General features: G+C 34.5%; 1 protein-coding gene across 1 annotated transcript in view; it reads right to left on the bottom strand.

The window, feature by feature from the left end:
• Window positions 1-20,913: 20,913 nt before the first annotated feature.
• Window positions 20,914-21,233, bottom strand: part of Pldn (biogenesis of lysosomal organelles complex 1 subunit pallidin) — a 196,934-nt gene continuing 196,614 nt past the window's right edge. Inside the window, exon 6 of the mRNA XM_014353806.2 lies at window positions 20,914-21,135. Coding sequence (XP_014209292.2) covers window positions 21,103-21,135 — 33 coding nt within the window. The 3' untranslated portion in view covers window positions 20,914-21,102. The remainder of the gene's footprint in view (window positions 21,136-21,233) is intronic.

A 21,233-nucleotide genomic window follows, 5' to 3' on the forward strand; every position in this document is an offset into this window, starting at 1 on the left:
CTGTACTTTTTCTAACTCTTTTGCCCCCTTCCAACCAAAAATTTCTGTCACGTAACCCATAGTGCTCTTTACTAAGTATTCATACAGCATTGCTCTTCTCTCAAAATCGTCCTTGCATTTTCTTTCCCCCAAACTTCATGTTTTCTTTGCAGCCACTATCCCTTTTTTTATTAATTCATTTATTTGATCTTTGTAGTTTTCTACTCTAATAAAGTTAAAACCCAGGTACTTAAACTTTTTTACTTCTTCCAGCTCCCCTCTTGTCCCATTTCCACACTTCTTTCTTGCTATTATTAGATTTATTAAAAACTATTATTTTTGATTTTTCCTCGCTTACGATCAGTTTCCTTTTCTTTGCAAACCTTTTTAATATACTCATCATATCAAGCATAGCCTCTGTTATTTGCAAGTAATACCTTATCATCTGCATAAGCTAATGACCATATTCTATTCCTCCCAACCATTACTTCCCCCACGTTCCTATCTCTGAAATCATCTTCCAAGTCCGCAATGTACATACAAAATTAAATAGGACTCAGTAAACACCCCTGTCTTATACCTTTTGTCACCCAGAATTCGTCCGTTAGTTCTTCCCCCACTCTGATCCTGACCTTCGTTTCTTCATACAGATTTTTTATTCGGCTGACTATATACTTGCTAATCCCTTTTTTTTCCATGATTTCCCATAGTTTATTCCTATCTACAGTGTCAAAGGATGCTTTATAATCAACGAACCCTTTTTTAATCCTGCCTGTCCATCCGGTAGAATCCCTTTTTCATTTATTTCCCCCTCCAACCTTTTCCTCAACACCTCAGTACACACCTTATATGCAGTCGGCAAAAGCGAGATTCCTCTGTGGTTTCCCGATTTGTCTTTGTCTCCTTTCTTAAACAGAGGTACAATAATCGCTGTCTTCCAATCTTCCGGTAGTTCGTCCCCCTCCCACACCTTAAATAAAACTGCACACAAAGCGTCCCTCGCATCTTTACCCGCATGTACCCAGGCTTCATTTGGGATCTTGTCTATTCCTGCCGCCTTCTTTTTTCTCAGTTTTCCTATTGCTTTATTAATTTCCATTTTATTAATACCCACAACTTCGTTCTCATCGTCCATTAGAATATCTTTAACCCCCCTTACCCTTTCTTCTTCTCCCTCTAATAGGTCTCTAAAGTGGCTTTTCCACCCTTCCAAGCTTATATTATTTTCCATGACCTCTCTTTTATTCCTGAATTTATTTAAGAACTTCCATACTTCACTTACATTTTTAATGCTTCTCAGCTCCAATTCTTCCCGCTCTTTATCTTCCTTTTCTTTTACTATGCATAAATTCCTCCATTCTTTTCTTTTATTTAAATAACTCTCCTTATTGTCTTCCCCCCTCCTCCATGCAAGCAAGGCCTTTTTGACCTCTCTTTTCCTTTTTCCACACTCCCTGTCCTACCAACGTTTCTCCCCTAACCTCTTATTTTTTATCTTAATTTTTTTTTTAATCATAGCTCCATGCACTTTGACTTTTAGTAACTCCTAAATCTCTTTAGCTTTTAAATCTGCTCCTGCAGTATTTTCGAATTTTTTGTGTTCTTTTTATAATCCAATATACTTTTATCATTCCACAAACAAATATTTTTCTTTACTTCTTCTCTTTTGTGCACCTTCCTTGTCTCTATAACCGTACCCACCAGATTTAACCTTAGTGGCAAATGATCAGAATCTACTCTATTATCTATCCAAAACTTTTCTATTTCATCAGCCCAGCAACACCCTGTTAACACGTAGTCAATGACGGAGTTACCCCTTACTCCTATATAAGTGTATTCTACCTCTTCGTCACCCTCCCATTTTTCGCTCATCAGATACCATCCCTTATTATTTATTAAATCTATTAACTCATGCCCTTCCCTACTAACTACTTTATCTTTGTTTTTTCTACCTATGTCGGCTACATCATCCTCGCCCCCTGCCCCCGCATCTAAATTGCCTACTCTAATATTCAAATCCCCCCCAATAATTAAATTTTCATCTAAAAAATCCATGCTTTTTAGTACCTCAATCAGTTCAGTCAAATTACTATGTGGTCATTATAAAAAAACTAAAACAGGATTATATAAACACTTTGCTCTATGCTTGCAATCCTCTTCTTTAAATAGTTACCCCTACAAAGTCTTTATCGATATTAAAAATGATAATAATAAAAAAGAAATTAATGCAGTGTGCAGTTGTAAGGCAGGGAATTCTGGTTCTTGTAAACACATTGTGGGTGCATGTTTGTTTTTAAACAGGTAAGTATTTAATATTAATTAATAGGGTATTGTATAATTGATAAAATTAATATTGATAGGAAAACAAAGGATACTGTAGAGAAATTGGGTTGCACAGATTTGAAGCAGCAGTGGGGTCACATTGAACAAAAAGTTAACGACGCATATGCTGCAACACCGTTTGAAAACTTTTTCCATGGAGCCAAAACCCACAGAGAATGTGACATAACTCTTACAGTAAAAAGTTCAATTTTTAAAATGTTAAGCACTGTTGATGTTGAAAGTGAATTAGGATTACATGTCACTGGTTACAGGTCGAACTGAAGACTAACAAACAATAATGCTACAAAATCAAGTGCAGTACCTGCAAGTGTGTTGAAAATTTCGGAAACAAATGAGACTTCAGAATCAGAACCAGCTGTGATAATAGATTTAAATTCTTTTTGTGCTGTGAATACAAGTACTATTCCAATGGAGTTGTTAAATTTAGTAGAAAACGGCATTTGGGATAAGTACTTAAAAAAGTTTCAAGTAAATATTGTAACTAGGGCTAATGCTATGTCTTACAACAAAAATGTTTGTTTGAATATCAAAAGAGCCAAAGAAATAATGTTGTATACAGTGAAGCAAAACAACGATATTTGGCACGATGAGAGAAGCCGAAGGATAACTGGATTTAAGTGCTATAATTTGTTTACTTACATGAGGAAGTCCCATGATTCTGATGAGTGGGATAAGAAATTGACAAGTCTATACAAATCAACTTCTAAAGGTGATGAACACACTCTTAGAGGACAAGAAGATGAATCTAAGGCTAAAAAATCTTGTGAATACAAAATTGGAAAAGCAGTGCATGAAGTAGGACTTATAATTTTAAAAACGTCGCCTTGGTTTGGATATAGTGCCGATGGCGTATGTGATAATATTTTAATTGAAATTAAGTGTCTAAAGAGTAATAATAAAGTGAATGCTAGTACCTTATGAAAGTCATTATCTTACATTAAGTGGGATAACGAGGACAAACAACAATTAAAAAGTAGACATCAGTATTATGGGAAAATCCAATTGGGACTGTGCTTGATGAATCTAAGTAACTGTCACCTAGTTATCTACGAGTCAGACTGTGATACATGTGAAATTATAGAAGTTCAAAGAGATGAATCATTAAAACATGATTTAATGCGTACCTTGTCTACCTGTTATTTTAGTCATATTTTACCATGGTTAGTTATTAATACTGCTGACCATAAAAAAATAAGTCTTATTGTGGTAGTTCCTTAAAACTTAAAAAAAAAAATGTATGAAAAGTTGAATCTAGTGTATACAAAAATTATTTATTACAAATGCAACTATGACGGAAAGTAACATGTTATTTATTTGATGATTAATAAACGTAACCTTGTTTGCCAATGATAGGAGGACTCATATTTACAAGCCCACATACAATGATCATAATGTCATCCATGTACTTCGTCATAGTCCAATCGATGGTTGTTTTAACGATCTGGAAGTTTTTTATTCTTTCAATATGAACTCTGGCTGCTGCGATCTCACATTCAATTAGAATTTGGAAGCCCTTATCAACCATCACAGCATCCTCGCCAGGGGTCAGTTTATTTAACAATCCACTTTGACAAAAAATTGCCTTGTCTGAGGCCCTTCCACCGTAGCACTAGCTTACGTAGCATATTAGTCCAGAAGGTGTGGTCCCAATAAGAAGCTTCAAGGTTTGTTAACCTTTATAGTGGGAATACATCTTTAAACGACACTGCAAGCACTTAGAATTTTGTACGCCAATTTCAGTACAATCTAGTAGCAAACGAGTATCTTTAAAGTTTTTGAAGCAAGCAGGTAGATTTTTCTGTATTTCCATCTTGTCTGGAAGATAAATAGTTTCTTTTAATACCATGGCTAATAACTGCAATGTCTCTGGAAAATACTTTTCAACAGTACTAACCGAAACTTGAAACATCACTGATAAGCATTTGTAAGATAGATACAATCTGATCTCACATAAAACTAGAACAAATCGTTTTGTCAGGGAACAAATGCTTTTATCAACAGGTTTTACGGGAAGTAACTCAACACATTGAACTAACGATATTAAAATTATAAAAGAAATTCCAGTAAAAGCACGCAAGTCATCATCAGTTTTTAAAAGATTCATGAAATTTATTTCTACTTCAACAGTTTGAGCTTTACTGTCCATGGTTACTGCAGGCATATTGCAGAGATCATCTGTATCAAAATCAGATTGAATACTTTTTTCAGATTTATCCAAGTCCTTTCGAACTTCGTTTACAAGGTAATTGTAAGTGCCTTGCTCAACGCTGTCTTGAATGTTTTGTAATTTTTCAATATCACTTTCTGTTTGGTCATTACAAATAGCACTGTCTTCACAAACTTCTGCAAGACAAAAACATTCACTTTCATCACTACTAACATCATCAACAATAAGGCTTTCATTGCTCGACACAGTTTCACTTAGAAGATTTAGAGAAGGCACTGCATCTTTTTTCAATTTTCTGGACTTGGAATCTAACAATTATGTTTTGAAACTGTCAAAAATTACATTTTGGATTTCAAACTCTTGTGCTTATCTGTATTAAAAAAAACTTTTTTTACAAAATGCAAACCACAGATAATTGTGTGTTCAGAGACACAATTGACCTTTGTTGCATCCACCCATTTATAAAGCATGTTTTCTTCTCATGGAAAACAGTGCACATATATACCGGAGCATGCATACGTTGAATAATATTTTATTGCACACTGTCTTTTGTTTACTTTTTTACTATGTGACATCACGTACGTTAATTAATATAAATATTCAGTACAATAATTCTTTATGCAATATATGTTTTGTTTATTTTGAAAACGGAGATTAGCGTACACTACTGTCGTCTGCTTTGTTTGGTATAACTTTGAGATCAGCATCAGCGCCATCTAACGGGACTCGTACTTCCAGATATAAGTCTGCAGCCCCACCAAAGCCGCTTGGCCATCTCTAAGGTGGAGGGGGATGCATGGGTAATGGAGGGGGTTGCATGGTGGATGGAGAGGGATGTAATTAAATAGACAAAACAGCAAGAGAACAAATGAATAACTAAATATTTTGAGGGAAGTGGGTGGGAGACAGAGGGGGGTTAGAGGCTGAATCAACTTGAAATAACTATATAATATAGGAAGATACATATATACTAATAGGATAATGAAGACTTAGTATTAAACAATAAAAAAAGGTTTGTAATAGAAGTAAATAGATCATAATTATTTAATTTCATAACAACAAATCCAGCATAGAACCTAAAATATTTTTGTACAATATACATTATTATTCATCAGTTTTATTTTCTATTTATTATCTTTGCAATTGACATAAATATTTTAATATATTGATAAGTATACGTTGACATTTAATCTTTCTTTCAAAATAGTTCAAGCTCAACTTCATCTGAATTATCTAAAGAGGATATTGTAAAATTGTCCTCACTATCTAAGAGCTGTTCTTCACCTTGAATTTCATCTTCGTCAATGTCATTGACGATATTTTTAGTTTAATTTTTTTGAATGCGTACTTTCCCTTAGATTATTTTAGTGCAGTTTTACCTGTTTTTGTCTCATTTATCTTACACTTATACTACGTCAACTTAGATACGTTGCGTTTGCAACCTTTGATTACTTAAACGCGACTTAATTAATTGATAGCAATTTAAATCCTGCCGCAAGTATTGCTTTTTCAGGCTGTCTAATCTGACACATGGTCGATTTGCAAATGGCTAAATGCAAAAAATGCTCAACAGCTATAGCAACAGCCTCGTAGAATTGCTCCGTGTGTCATAAATCGTTTTACTTGGGCTGCATTGGAATCTTTAATCAGTCAACGACAGAGGGTAACCGTTGTATTTGTTTTAGACGGTATGGGTTTAGGTGTGGTATGAAGACTGATTAGGAGTGTAGTTTGCGCGCAGAGCGTCATGATGCAAACCGTAGGTTAGGTGCGTTTATTGAACTCAACATGTTAACAGATGGTGTCTCGGAGACATCCTTTATTATTGGGAAACTGCGGGGAGAGATTGACGATGGGCGTGTGGATGACGGGGTGAAGGATCCTAGGCACCTCGACGCTGATACGGAGGCTGCTGCATCTGTGTCTGATATGCTATTTGGATAGGAGAACTTCAACAGAAATCAGCGCTTCCTACAATTAATGACGCCGATCAATGGACTTACTTCCAAGAATAGAGCAAGTTTTGACTCTGTGGACAAACGCCTGAATAATCTATCCACTCTATCTATCCATACTTTTTTTTTGTGTTGCTGAGTTTGCAGCAATTGTGGAGTGATGTCCTAGAGGTGCGCTCGATAACACTAGGCAGGAGCAAGGGTTTGTTGACATCAGTATATAGGTGTCCTAAGAGAGAGATTCTGTATAGATTTTTTGAAGCCTTTAGCTGGTGTTCCGCACGTTACCCTAACCCGATGCTCACAGGTGATTTAAATACCGGTATGTTGAGCAACGACTACTACACAGCACACTTGCGAGGGCTCTTGTTTGACTACTCAATGACATTAGTCCCCTTTAAGGTTTAATTTGTTATGATGGTTTTGAATGGTGACATGAAATATTGTGTTGAATGCGTCTGTTGCTAGGAACATTGCTATGTTTTTATTATAAATTTTATAAATGCGCTGTTATTAAATATTTTGCCATAAAGCGTCATAGAGCTTGCACCCAAAAGTATAAGTCAGTTGGTTAGTTAAAATTGAAATCTAACAAATCGTTTCATTAGCATTATTATTAAAGTTTTGAATGGTGACATGAAAATTTTCTTGTAAATCTCGCCTATTATTTGGAATGTTGATACTGTGTTTTTTATTAAAAATTTTTTTAAATGCGCTGTAATTTTATGTTGTTGCTGTATGGTCTCATGATAATAAATAAAAAGTTTCCAATCTAATCTTACACACACTCACGAGCGCGCGTGCACGCACGCATGCACGCGTATACACAGAGAGAGAAAAGGATTAATTTTCCAGAGTATTAGTAATAAGAAACATCAATTTTAGCAGTAATACAACTCCTGTTTTCGAATCTTTTTTAGTTGAACATTGTCCTTATATTTTTATGATTACACATATGATGAACTAAGGTTTTATATTTTATTCATTAAGCATACAATAAATTGAGTTTCAGAGTTTTTGGGGCTAAAAAATGTTTAAAGAAGATTAAAAATTAGTTAATGCAGCGATTCGTTGGACCCAACACAATTTACTAAGGACTTGGTTTAATTCAAAGTAATAAATGTAAGAAAAAGAGTATATGGGCTTGTCCACTGAGAGCGGGCCACCTTGCGCGCGCGGGGATTTTTTCGCTCGAGCACGCTGTGTTGAACTCGCTCGTAATGGTTAGGAGATAGCTGAAAAAATTATTGAAAAATACAAACCGATAGATTTTGATTTCCTCTTTTTAATAGTGCTATTCGTTTTTCCTCAAAAAAATTTTTTCGTTGAGAAAAATGAGTCAGAAGTTCAGGACGTTTCTCTGAAATTTGCTATGGTTTAAAAAAATAAAATTTGCAGGAATCGAAAGAGCAATGCTAAAATATTAACTCCACAAATTTTCAGAGTGAGAGAGCAAAGAATGCATGAATTACAAGCAAATGAAGACGTTGGAATGAGCACGTTGCACGGCGGCAAGGCGTGCAGTTGTCGCCTGCGCTGCGCCGCCACGCGGTGACGCACTGTTACTAACGAGTTGTTCTATTAACTATTCTATCATCAGCTTATTTTAGAACATTAGCAAATGGTTTTTATTAAGTACAAACAAATTTTTCACCAGAGAGGAAGGAAATAAATGAAATAAACAAATTCATTTAAAGTTAAAATAGTGTTAAGAGCGTATTTAATTTTAAAGCTTTATACATACCTTGTTATGCACAAGTTACTCTTAACAAGCGCTTTGTACAATATTTTTGGTATTTCACAAAAAATTCTCATTTTTCACCTTTTCGGTTGTATTTGCATTTTTTTTTAAATATATGTGGCATAGACTGTTCGGCATTTTTTTTTCTTATGGGAATATGTTAAAATCTTTTAATTAGCATTGGCTAATCTAGGATTAGTTTTGTATAGTGAATTTTTTTTTGCAATTTTTTTCATAGGTGGAAATAGGTATGAAGATTCAGATCTTGAGAATTCCTTCAGCTCCAGTCGTTCTGTCCCATGTGATGGTTTTACGCAATGGAACGATAACGTACCATAAATTGTGATGGGTTTTCAAACTTGCTTTTTTAATTTTTTCTGTGCAGTTTTGTAATAATATTTTCACGTATAAAAACACGTTATTTTTTGAAATTCTTCTTCGACCACTTATAAAAAGTGATGGGAGTTAAGATGCTACTACTTGAATCCATTCTCAAACTTGCACGCCTCGCGTTATTTTTTGTACAAGCTCCTATACACACAAAGATTCTTTCCCTTTACAAACATGGTGTACACTCGGCCTTCACTCGTGTGGTGGTGTGACATCACTCGCTTAGCCGAGTGAACTTCAAGCGTTCATTGAAAATTCGGGGGAAGGAACTACGTTCACTGGGATTTTCTAGTGAACGCACTCGTAGAGCCGAGTGAACTTCGAGCGTTCATCTAGAATTAGGAGGAATCAATTGCGTTTACTAAGATTTCCAGTGAACGCACTCGCATAGAGCCAAGTGATACCTAATTAGATATTGGTATGTGTGTATTTATATGGGTATATAAGAATGTTGAACTTGGATGGTATAAATATTTTGAGGTTAACAGCTACTTAATAATATACTAGTTATGAAAAAGTTTTATCTCGTATATATAATAATTATTACTATTCTACTAATGGAGAGAGTACTAATGCAATATTATTGGGTAAAATGTGAATGAATGAAATAATCATGGTACTAAATAATAAGTAGTTTATTAAAGATTGGATTAGTTTAATACAAATACATTTATTATTTCAGAAAAATAAGCTCTATTAAATACTACTTATAAATTAACCTAATGTGTAAGAGAAACAAGTAATGTAACCCAACATTTGTATCAAATCTTAGAAGCTTATTCTAAAAATACAATTTTGGGTCAGCAGTAAAAAAATTATATTTATAAAAATTATTAATACTTTATTTGACAAACTACATTATTGCTATCACAAGGCAAAGAGAACTTGAGTGTAAAAAGTCATAACATTTAAAATTTTTTTCAAGTCCTTGGCCTAAGAGCAAAATATCACAGTGACCAAATACAGGTATTCGATGGAAGTGATTACAATTACTACTACAGCCAGCGTGGCTGAAATTTTGTGCAGGTAAGTTGACAAAAAGTTTTTAAGTGCTCAATTAACTTGTGGTACCCAGACAAGAGTGCACAAAAGGATTTTAGAGCTGTCAACATTGGTTTGTGGGACCATCCACAACCTCACTAATCACCGTATAAGCCAGTTGTAGGTATCTAAATGTGCACACTCATCTAGACCCTAGAATACAAAACCAAACTGAATACAGCACCTATTTAATTAACTTTACTGGTCTAAAAGCTACATTGTCATGAATTGAAAATGCATTAACGCTGCTTTCCTAAAGATAATGCTAGAAAAAATTGCAGTAACCAGTTTGGTGTGAAGCATGGGTATAAATATTCAGATGCCTACAACTGGCTGATACAGTAATGAGGAAGGTTGTGGGTGGTCTCACAAACCGATGTTGGCAGCTCTAAAATCATTTTGTGTACTCTTATGTGGGTACCACAAGTTAATTAAGCACTTTAAAACTTTTTGTCAACTTGCCTGCACAAAATTTTAGCCGCACTGGATATAGCTGTTGTGAGAATACATGTATTTGGTCACTGTGATATTTTGCAGGACTCTCAGACCAAGGACTTGAAAAAAATTTGAAATTTTATGACTTAATTGTTACACTCGAATTCTCTTTACCTTCTACCAACTATCAAAATAGTGTGACAGTTACTGTCATCATAAGAAAGAAGATAAAATTTTACCTCCTAGCTACAAATTCTAATCTCTCTTGATCGCTATAGCTACACAACAATGTAGTCGTGAGTGAGCTATAATAATACAAACATTGATGATTTCAGTGAAGGTTAGGCTGTCACTTGGCTCTACGAGTGCGTTCACTGGAAATCTTAGTAAACGCAATTCATTCCTCCTAATTCTAGATGAACGCTCGAAGTTCACTCGGCTCTACGAGTGCGTTCACTAGAAAATCCCAGTGAACGTAGTTATTTCCCCAAAATTTTCAATGAACGCTCGAAGTTCACTCGGCTAAGCGACTGATTTCACGCCACCACGCGAGTAAAGGCCGAACGTACACCATGTTTGTAAAGGGAAAGAATCTTTGTGTGTACCATCGCACGCATTTTTTCCATATGCTGTGGCATGGAAGTGCCACTCTGCATTACTGGAAAAATCTTTTCATTGCGTAATATGATTACATGGGACAGAACGACGATTGAAAATAATTGAAACAATTTATTTAAATAATGCGAAAAAATATTTATATTTAACTGAATTTCAATAATATTAATGTCCCAAATTTTATGTTAATCAAATGAACGGTTTTTTGTTAATAATATGATTTGTGCAATGTAATATAAACTAGTGTAAATATATTTTGTAAGTTCGTAATATCACTCGTTAATTTTCACTTTCTTGTTCTAAATTATAATAATTGAATTGGTGTTAAAGTGTCTTTAAAAATGTCAATTATTGTTTGATCACTGATTTTCTCGTAAGATTAATCACGCACTAGTTTCAACTCGCCTAAAATTTTTGTATCTTTGTATTTATAGTGACGAGGTTCCTTAACTTGTTAGGATAAAGTACCTAGTTACCGTGGTCTGCTCTGTTACCGTGGGGCGTGAGTAACATATCCGAATGAAATAATTATTTGACGTAAAATGTGTTGAAAAAATTTTTTTTATTCATTATTGTATTAAAAGATAACTTGCGAAAAAAACTGGTTTGATTAATGTGACAGTATTTATGAAATTAAATAATTGTCTCCGACCGTTGCAAAAACGACCAATTGTGCATTAATATTGTAGATTTCTGAATTGAGAACTAAATTGGCGAGAGGCTTATATTTTATAATGTAAAATAAAAATCACGATTGTATCGTTTATTCTAGACAAATAAATGGTCCTTTTTTAAGAAAAAACAAAAAATTTTGATAAAATATTGCAATTTCATTGCTTAAATTGAAAAGCGGTAACTAGACCCATCTATCGATCTATTTTTTAATTATCGCGGGCTTCTGACACCAGATGACCTAACCACAAAAACAGTCATAAACACGTATCAAGCTAAAGTTATAGAAAAGTAACTGAAGAGTATTAAATAATGGTGAAAGTGAAAAATAAAGAAAAAAGAAGGAGAAAACTGGAGTGAAAAAGGGAAAAAAAGATCGTTAGATTACAGTATCAAAAAATAAACGTGTCTTTAGCTTTGGAGAAACTGAAAGAAGGCCAGTCGCTTGCAGCAACATCAAATAAATTCGGTATACCGGAGACAACATTGAGAAATAAGCGAGATAACAAATATGCTGATCAGAAGCCTGGGTCGTCTTCTTATTTGTCTTTGAGTGTAGAAGAAGAACTTGTACTCTGGATTATCGAGTGTGCCAAACGATGCTTTCCAATCACAAAATCATAGTTGCTGAACAGTGTCCAAATGGTTTGTAATCAAAAGAAAATAGAGAACCCATTTCCAGAAAATAAACCAGATAAAACCTGGTATCAATCATTTTTAAAACGTCATCCAGAATTGAGTCAGCGTATGACAGAAAATGTAAACTTGAATCGAGCATTAGTATCCGATTGAAGCCTGCGTAAGTGGTTTGATGATGTTGAACAGTACCTGACAAATAATGGTTTATTATTAATTGAACCTAATCGAATATTCAACTGTGATGAAACAGATTAGTGCAATGTCAAAGTAACAAAATGTATGTTATTATGTAAACTTTACTTAACAACAACAACGTGATCTTGTAGGTGTGCCTTTGAATCCTAAGCCAAAGAGGGTACTCGCTCCTAGGGGTTTGAAAGATGTTAATAATGTGGTGGGCAATAACGAAAAAGAAAATATATCTGTATTGGTGACTGGCAATGCTGCAGGTGAACTTCTACCTACGCTTGTACTTTTTAAAGGAAAAAATTTACCTAAAAAAGCAGCTCTCAATGCACCTCCAGAATTTTCCTTTGGGTGCAGTGAAAATGGATGGATGTTGGCCAAAAACCTTAACGAGATTATGGCAAATAAATCTGAGCCTTGGCTGACATAAAAAAATATTGAACGACCGGTGATTTTGTATGTTGACGGGCATTCGTCTCATTTAACACTTTCACTTAGTACGTTTTGCTCTGATAAAGAAATTGTGCTTATAGCACTTCACCTAAATGCTACACATATTTTGCAGCCACTTATATGTCTTTTTTTGAGCCTTTTTAATGTAAATGGCAAGTAGTACATAGAGATGTGTGTGAAAAATCTTCCAGTATTGGTATATATACACAAATTAATTTTTGTGGAATTGTCTTTGTTTTTTTATAATTTTCTAAATATTTTTTATAAATGTGCATTTTTAGGTGTATTAAAACACAAATGTGCTCCTATTTTGAAAAAACCTTAGACAAACTAGGTGCAAAGTCACTTCTTGCAAATGGATTTAAAAAATTCGGTTTATACCCTTTTACTTTTAATGCTGTTGACTTGAACAAGTCACTTCGACGAAACTCCTATGAAGGTGATAGTTCATTGTGTAATATTAAGAAAGGTCCAGAGGATACAGATTGTGCATTTTTTGAAAAACTAATACCAGCACAGAAGTTGCAACAATTTCAATCAAATCCAGGTCCAGTGTAGACTGGTGCAGTTGAGGATACAAGTCTTTTTAATATTTGGTACAATGCCTCCAACTCTTCAATGCATCAGTCATCCTCTAAAATACAATCAGTACCTACCTATCACGCCTAATTAACTAATATTTGTTGTGTTTTGAAGCGAATGTTCAATCTTTACATCTTTTTTAGGCTAAAGAAATTGTAACAGTGGAATCAAATGATACTACACCTGAAGGAAATACGGATGATAATTATATTGATACGTCTTTTTTCTACAAAGTAATTTAATTTTTTTATTCATCATATTTTACAACATCAATTTATACATTTATTGAATATTATTAATTTCATTTATTGACGATTTTTACATTCAGTTTGTTGTATAATTTATTTTATAATTTTAAATAATACAGTTGACGTATTAAATGAAATCTCATTGATGTCTACAACAAATCAAGACAAAAAGTTCTCCGATTATTTTAAGTCCCATGTACACACTGATAGGAATTCTATCTTTTTGGAAGAAAAAAGTCCGGTCGAACCACAAATTGATTATTTAAGTAATCCGATGCCAGCTTGTTCAACAAGTAATGAATCAGATTACACCCTTCAAACAGCTACAACCAACTTTCAAATCTCAACCGACCCAAAAAATGAGTCAAAGGATTTAATAAAACCTTTTTTACCTTGGCCGAGTGTTGAAAAAAGGATCAAGAAGTCCAACAAGTCTAAGCCACGCATCAAACTTCCTTCTATTGTGTCTGGAGATGAGTGAAAAATGGTATCCGAGCAAAAAAAAACGAGAAGTTGAAGACAACAATGACTTATCCCTTCTAAACGGCTTAATCATGTGTGACGTCATATCATTAGTAAATTTATACAATCCTATGTTACCAGTTAAAATGCATAACAAGTTATTTTTTCCACTGTGTTGTATATGTTGCGAGAATTAGATTCAAGACGATTGTCCGCACAAAGATGCGAATGACCGTATTCTAAAAAGTACTTGGATATGTGACGAAGTCAAGATGGATGTTCAAGTAACCTAGGTAGTAAAAAATGTTAATGAAATGTGACAGTATAGAATGACACGATTCAATCAAGAAACTAAAGAAACATGCTTATTCGCGAGTTAAATCGACGAGTTTTTTAAGCAAAAAATACAGGCCTCTTGTTTCTTCCCCGAGTGTGTCACAGATAAAGGCAACGATACGTATATTGATAAAATACGAGAGGATAAAGAATTAGACCTCAATAAAAGTGTAACAAAGTTTAATGCTGGATTAAGATCTGTTGCTACATTGTGCCTAAATTCTTGGTAAGGTAAAGTTGTTCAACGCGAGAATTTAAAAAAAAAACAGAAGTCGTAACGACCGCTGAAAGATTGATGGAATAACTCACCAGTACAGAAATAGATGATAATGTTATTTTGGCTGTAAACGATGATACATTGTTGTAAACTGGAGCTATAAAGTGGAGACTTTAACACCAACTGCATTAACCAGAGTAGTTTTTTTATTTTCATTTACCCGGTTACCGCGGCAGCCTATTCACCTTGTCACCAGGACCACCCATTCACCACCTATGTGTGGGGGTATATTTCTGCACCTATCTACAATCTCTTAATTGGTATCATACTAATGTCATACCATGGGCACAGTAGGAATATCTCCAGTGAAATACACCTTGCCAGTTAAGCTGACACTCTCTACACCAATAGTGCATGTGAGTCTGAAGCTACCTTTTTTTGCAGAGTGTTCTTGTGCTAAAATTTTGCGTATTTATTTTAGACAAATGAACTATAAAATTGATTTTTATAAAGAAAACACTCTCAGTTTTCAAACTACAGTAATTTTTTTCGGGTATCAGCCGATTTGGCCACTTGGAAAGACTGCTTAATTCATTAATAACTTATTTTGCAAGTCTTCTTTTACGAAAAATTTGCGTATGCATTTAAAATACTTAGATAAACCATAAAAACGATTTATTTCAAAAGAGCACTTTCCCTTTCATAGTTGTTTTAACTTTGAACACGTACTGCCTATTCGACGTTTTATATAGACTTTTTAATTTATTTGTAACTTTTTAGGAATACATTTTTTTTGTTTTAATTGAGGGTGTTCATGTAGTTCTAGAGGCAACAAAAAACTTAAGAAAATGTTTTTGTTAAAATAACTGCTCCAGTCTGCAGTATTTACCGTTAAAGGCGCACTATTCGATGTAAGGACTTAGTGAAGCATTTGTTTTGTTAAATAACTATGTATTTGGTTACGATTGTGCTCCTACTGAGTACATATAAGCTCTTTACTATATTAGTATGTACTTGTACACTGTGCATTATTTTATTAGGGAGATTCTTGATGTTTAGTGTTCAGGTTGAGAACTTCTGCAAACCGCAAATCGGCGGCTCTTATTAAGCAGCTAGCTCGGATCCACTCGCCACTGTACAGCCATTCCCCGAAGACTTCGTATTTCAGGTCGTCCACTTCTCGCCGGTTAAATCGGCGCTCTCTGCCAAAGCATCGGCTACAAGCTCATAAGCATTCCTGAGGGAGTCCTATGTTTCAGGGACCACTCCTCGCCGGTAAGGCTGGCGATCCCTGCCTAGCACATCGGATACGCTAATCTCTACCTATAGCCCTAACACTGTTTCGCATTCACCCGGGCCCAAAGACGTATGGGGCAAGAAAAAATCCTGGAATTACTCTGAAGGAGAACTCAACAGAAAAACCTGCCCCAAAATAGCCGGGATTGCATAGCAACTTTTTCCGGTAATAGTTTTTGAAGAAATCTTGACTCACCAGGATTAAAACTCACGACCTCTCGAACGACTTTGTATCAGTGACAAGCACGCTTACCATTGTGCCAACGCTGCTCCGTTAACTAGTGTAGTTATAGATGCTTTTGTGATAGCCTAAGCTCGGTTAAACATGTTAATCTACTTACACGTAGTGGGGCTGCGTGCAGTACATTACGGCACGGATTCTATTTTTTACATGAGTCAAGAAACAGAAACTAATTTACCTCTCGGTACAACACTTAGATGTCTTACGGAAGAATAGTTCGATAAAAGTATCGGTTTATACATAACTTCATTTATATCTGGTAGATCAAAGTGTTACGCGTTCAAATATAAAAACCTAATGGCAATGAGTACGTTTGCGAGGTGAAGAGTATTAGATTAAATGATATCAACAGTCAAAACATAAATTTTGATACAGTTAAGAAATTAATAACGTCGGACGTATTAGCAATCACCTTGTCAAATAATGTTATACGGTGAACAGCATTTCATGATATGATAAGGCAACCTAAAATAAGAACTTGCAAACAGGTTTACGGAAAAAGGAGATTTGTAACTAAAAATTGTAGATTGATAAATGTGGATGCAAGTTATCCATACGATTACAAACACACGACTGAGCAGTAAGTTTACGGATGCTTTTTTTGTTGTGAAGACTTAATCAATTTACGGTAAAAGACATTTTGTATAGTATAATTATAGAGTAAGGAAAGGAAAAATGCTTAGTCATCCAAAGTACGACCGTGCCCTTGGGTTTGATAATTAGTCTTTCAACAGTAAACGCGTTAACAACCAACCGATAAGATGGGTCCAAAACTAAGTAAATCAAATTTTATCACAACTCGTCCAAATAGCAATGATCATGATTATTGAATTCCACTTGTCAAAAAATTGAAGGAAAAAAAATTAAAAAAAAGTTTCTCAAAATTTTTTCTACGACCCCAAAATAATCTATTTAATTACCACGTGTTAGCACAATCTTAAAAGCGTTATGACAAATGTTTTATAATCAACGTCAGCACAAACATTAAAAGAGATGTTTATTCTATATGACTTTATCTTACTAATCTATACAGCGCAGTCGCTAAGGCCGTTGTAATTGCTAACCACAAAAACTACTTAACCGATCTTGCTGAAATTTTGCATGCTGACTCTTAACACTTCCTAGATGGTTTAAGTGTAATTATTATCTTAAATAAATTAAGAAAAATAGCAAGAAAGAAGCTCAAAGTTTTTCAACTTTTTACTTCAGTTAAGTAGGATCCGCTAGGTGGCGTAGAAGTAAAATCGAAGCTACCTGCAATAGAATTAAGTAAGTCTAGTTATTACATCCCCGAGCAACACTGTTCTATAATGAACAATCGACTTACGTCGAAGTCTATCCTGAGCCACCATGATTGACGAGTGCCACCAAAAAAAAGTGTTCTAAATGGTCACGTCTCCGGTGAAATATCAGTAGACGTGTCTAGACAGAGCACCATCTGCTTAAGCATTTTGGCATTTCATGGCCACTCTTCCAACCGTCCTGGGGCTACCAGAGCAGATATTGATTTAATAGCAATCCAACGATAACAACTCTGAATAGTTCGAGCAGCCACAACGGCCTTCTTCTCAGTGGTCATCCCAACGGCATACCTACGGAGAAGGTATTCTCCAGGACCACTTTTCCGACTAACGATGAGCGGTTGATTATCCCAGGAACGATCCGAAGATAGGATATTCTTTGGTTAGTGGCATACCTCTCACCAGCACGGTCTCCGTACAGAGATACTCCGAGGGTAAGGTTCAAGCTACTCGCAGCCAGCTCTCCATCATCAACAATAATAATAAGGAATAGCTGGAAGTTTCACCACTGGCCCTTTTTAGAGTCATTATGAATATTTACGTTTTCTACTTAACCATCTAACCCATCGGTTCTTTTTAGGGCCACCTAATATTAAACTACCTTGCCAATAAATACATGTTTACTACTATTTCCGGCAACGATTCATCAAATAAGAAACCATATAAAGCCGGCCAGTATTAAACCAAGTCAGTCATTTACCAACAGACGTCACGAGCGGAGTTGAGCTGGGAACCCCGGCGACCAGCAACCCGATATTGCCCTCTCGACTCTGAGCATTCAACCAAGAATCACCGATTCTCTGCGAGGTCTGCACTAGACAAACCTAACAGCTATGAAAGAGAAATAATCTTTAACAAAGGCACAGTGTTCAACACGCAAGCATCACGAACCAATCTCCCCACCTTAGATCACCAAAACAACTAAGTCTGCAAAAAAAGAAGGTTTAGACACTAAAGTCTTCAGTGTAATACCAGGAGACGTTAGGAAAAATCTCAATAACTAGCTCCAAAGCTTTAAACGTTGTAGTTAAACTCCCGATTAGTGTGGTGCTACAATAACAGGCTACAAAAGATCACCTTGAGGTGTAGAAGCAGTTGCGTTTGCTTGAAACTTTGGTCAAGAAAGAGTTTACTCAAGAAGCTCACTGGTCCTGTTTCGGGCCATCGGACGTCGAACTACCTTACTAACAAATATATTAGAACTTAAGAACGCTGAGAAAAAACAGCCTTTAGGGCTCAAAAAAGTCTTAACCACAACAAAAGTCGCAAGAGGGTAAATTGGAAGGAAAATTTCAAATGCAGGTAATAAATATAATTTTAGGCGTCAAGAAACTGACGCAGAACATTCATCGAGATTAAAGCAGCAGCATAAAAATTGACAAATTAAAAATTTATTAAGTAAGATATTAGCTTTTTATTATATTCCTCAAGTAATCTCTTAAATCTTCAAGATTTTCAAATAGGTAGAATATGTATTTGTATTTTTGTAGCGATAAAAAATTTAGAGATCAAGCTCCAGGACTTGTTAATCTGGTAATAAAGTTTTAAGATAAGAGAAAAACATTTTTAATTATAAATTTTTTGTGATTTTTAAGTCTTCAGAGCTTTAAGCAATATTCCTTTTTGTAAAATATACGGGAGAAACTTCAAACCAACCGCTCTTTAGGGCCAACGATTATTTTATGGCATAAGGAACTCACGGTATTTTTCAGCAAATTTATATTTTTTTTACTTTTTACAGCCTATTGTTTAACCAAATAAACTATATGGATTTTGAACAAGTATGATTTTAATAATAAGATTTTTGTTCTGAGAAGTGTCAGGAATAGATGTAAAATTTTTAACTAAAAACGTTTTACATTACATGCCTTCATTACTTATCGCTACAAAAATACAAATACATATTTTACGTATTTAAAAATCTAGAAGATTTAAGAGATCACTCGAGGAATATAATAAAAAGCTGATCCCTTACTTAATAAATTCTAAATTCATTGATTTTCATGCTGCTGCTTTAATCTCGATGAATATTCTGCGTCACTTTCTTAACGCCTAAAACTATATTCAATACATGCAACCTACGGTAAACAGTAAAGATTTTACACGACAGGATTTTTAGTACTGCAAAAATAAATTTTTATTTAGATTACTAACAATTTTATCAAAAACTAGTAACGTATTATAATTGAGCTTGCTACTGCTAAGAGTCCGGTAAAAAAAGTAAAAGGTTTTGAGACCAGTAGGCCAAAAATTAGGTATAATTTGAACTTGCAAGAGTTCGGACTGTAGTACAGATTTTTTTCTACACTGCACAGTACAAGACACAAATAACATAGGAGACAAGAGGCACAATCGGTCACAGCTACAGTAGGGTATAAAAATGGCGATATAGACAACTCGTTAACTGTACATTTTACCTACAGTAACAACATGGCAGTATCTAAATTACAAGAACTGTATTTTTTACTATGTAGAAAATCTGCAGTAAAGTATACTGCCCAGTTAGATACTTGCGTTGCATGTGACCAAAATGGAAAATAACATTGCAAGGTTAAAATAAAAACTTTTGTACCCTAGGGTAAAAGAGAGGTGTCAAGAATATGGTTGTTGCAGTAAGGCTGTGGTTTGCGAATAACGACCAGTCAAAGAGGGAATGAAAAGATTTATTAAAAATTATTTGAGATGGTTGGTAATAAATCCACTATCGAGTTTTAAGAATTTAAAATGACGTGTAACATCACACGTTATGCATTTAACACTTGTTATCGTATAACATTCAGCTTCCGTTCTATATGTCATGTGTGTTACCAGCAACTGCAGCATACATGCTACTGTATTTGATTTTTGACTTACTTCGTTTAAAAAGAGGGAATGGAAAGATATATTAAAAATTATTTGAGATGGTTGGTAATAAATCCACTATCGAGTTTTAAGAATTCAAAATGACGTGAAACATCACCCGTTATGCATTTAACACTTGTTGTCGTATAACATTCAGCTTTCGTTCTATATGTCATGTGTGTTACCAGCAACTGCAGCATACATGCTACTGTATTTGATTTTTGGCTTACTTCGTTTAAGAGCTGTCGTTGCGTCTTTAAAGAGCGCTTTTCTTACAAAATAAATTAGTGCAATTGTGTGTATTTGTAAGAATGTAAACGATTGGTGCTTACAACATTAATTACTGTTTATGATCTACAACGAATGTTGTGCGTATTTAGATATTAACCTATACCAAAATATAAAGTCTGTAGTCTTAAGAATATTAACGTGAAAGATTTCGTGACAGTAAATGTATGATACCGAGTAACAATCCACTAACAAATACTTCAAAAGGTGGCAGTAAAATGACCTGAAAACTTTAAAAACGCTTTATAAGACCCTTAGATTGCAGTGGTATATACGTTATACGTTTTGTTTACTTTAAATCCATCATAACCTTCAAAATTACATACTTCCTAACTTCAACGAATAAATGTTTGTTTCAAATTTACGCTGTGGTGTGCGAATAACGGCCCGTCATAGAGGGAATGGAAGGATATTACTGGATCGATAAATCATACAAGAATAATGATTTGAATACATATAAATTTTATGAATACATATTGGTCAATAGAAAATTTTTTATTATTTTCAGAGTAGTTGACGAAGAAATATTAATAGTTTGTCTTTTCTGTCCAAGTCTTTCATCACACTTAGCTCAATGAGTACATTTCATAGCGATCCGCTGACTTTTGAGTTTTTTTGGCACTCAGTCAAATTGACATGCTTAGTAATCATCTTAATTAGTACCTCGTTCCTTTCTAACAACGATTGAAATTTAGCAGCATTGTTTTCTAGTAATAATTCAAAATAATTTTTAATAAATACTCATGTTAAAATTACTATTTTAAAGCTGTATTAATCGTTTTAAATATAATTCCAACCTTAAAAA

Source organism: Copidosoma floridanum, unplaced genomic scaffold, assembly GCF_036245765.1.
Source record: "Copidosoma floridanum isolate Cflo_tuat_1 unplaced genomic scaffold, Cflo_Japanese_pri ptg000015l, whole genome shotgun sequence".
NCBI lineage: Eukaryota > Metazoa > Arthropoda > Insecta > Hymenoptera > Encyrtidae > Copidosoma > Copidosoma floridanum.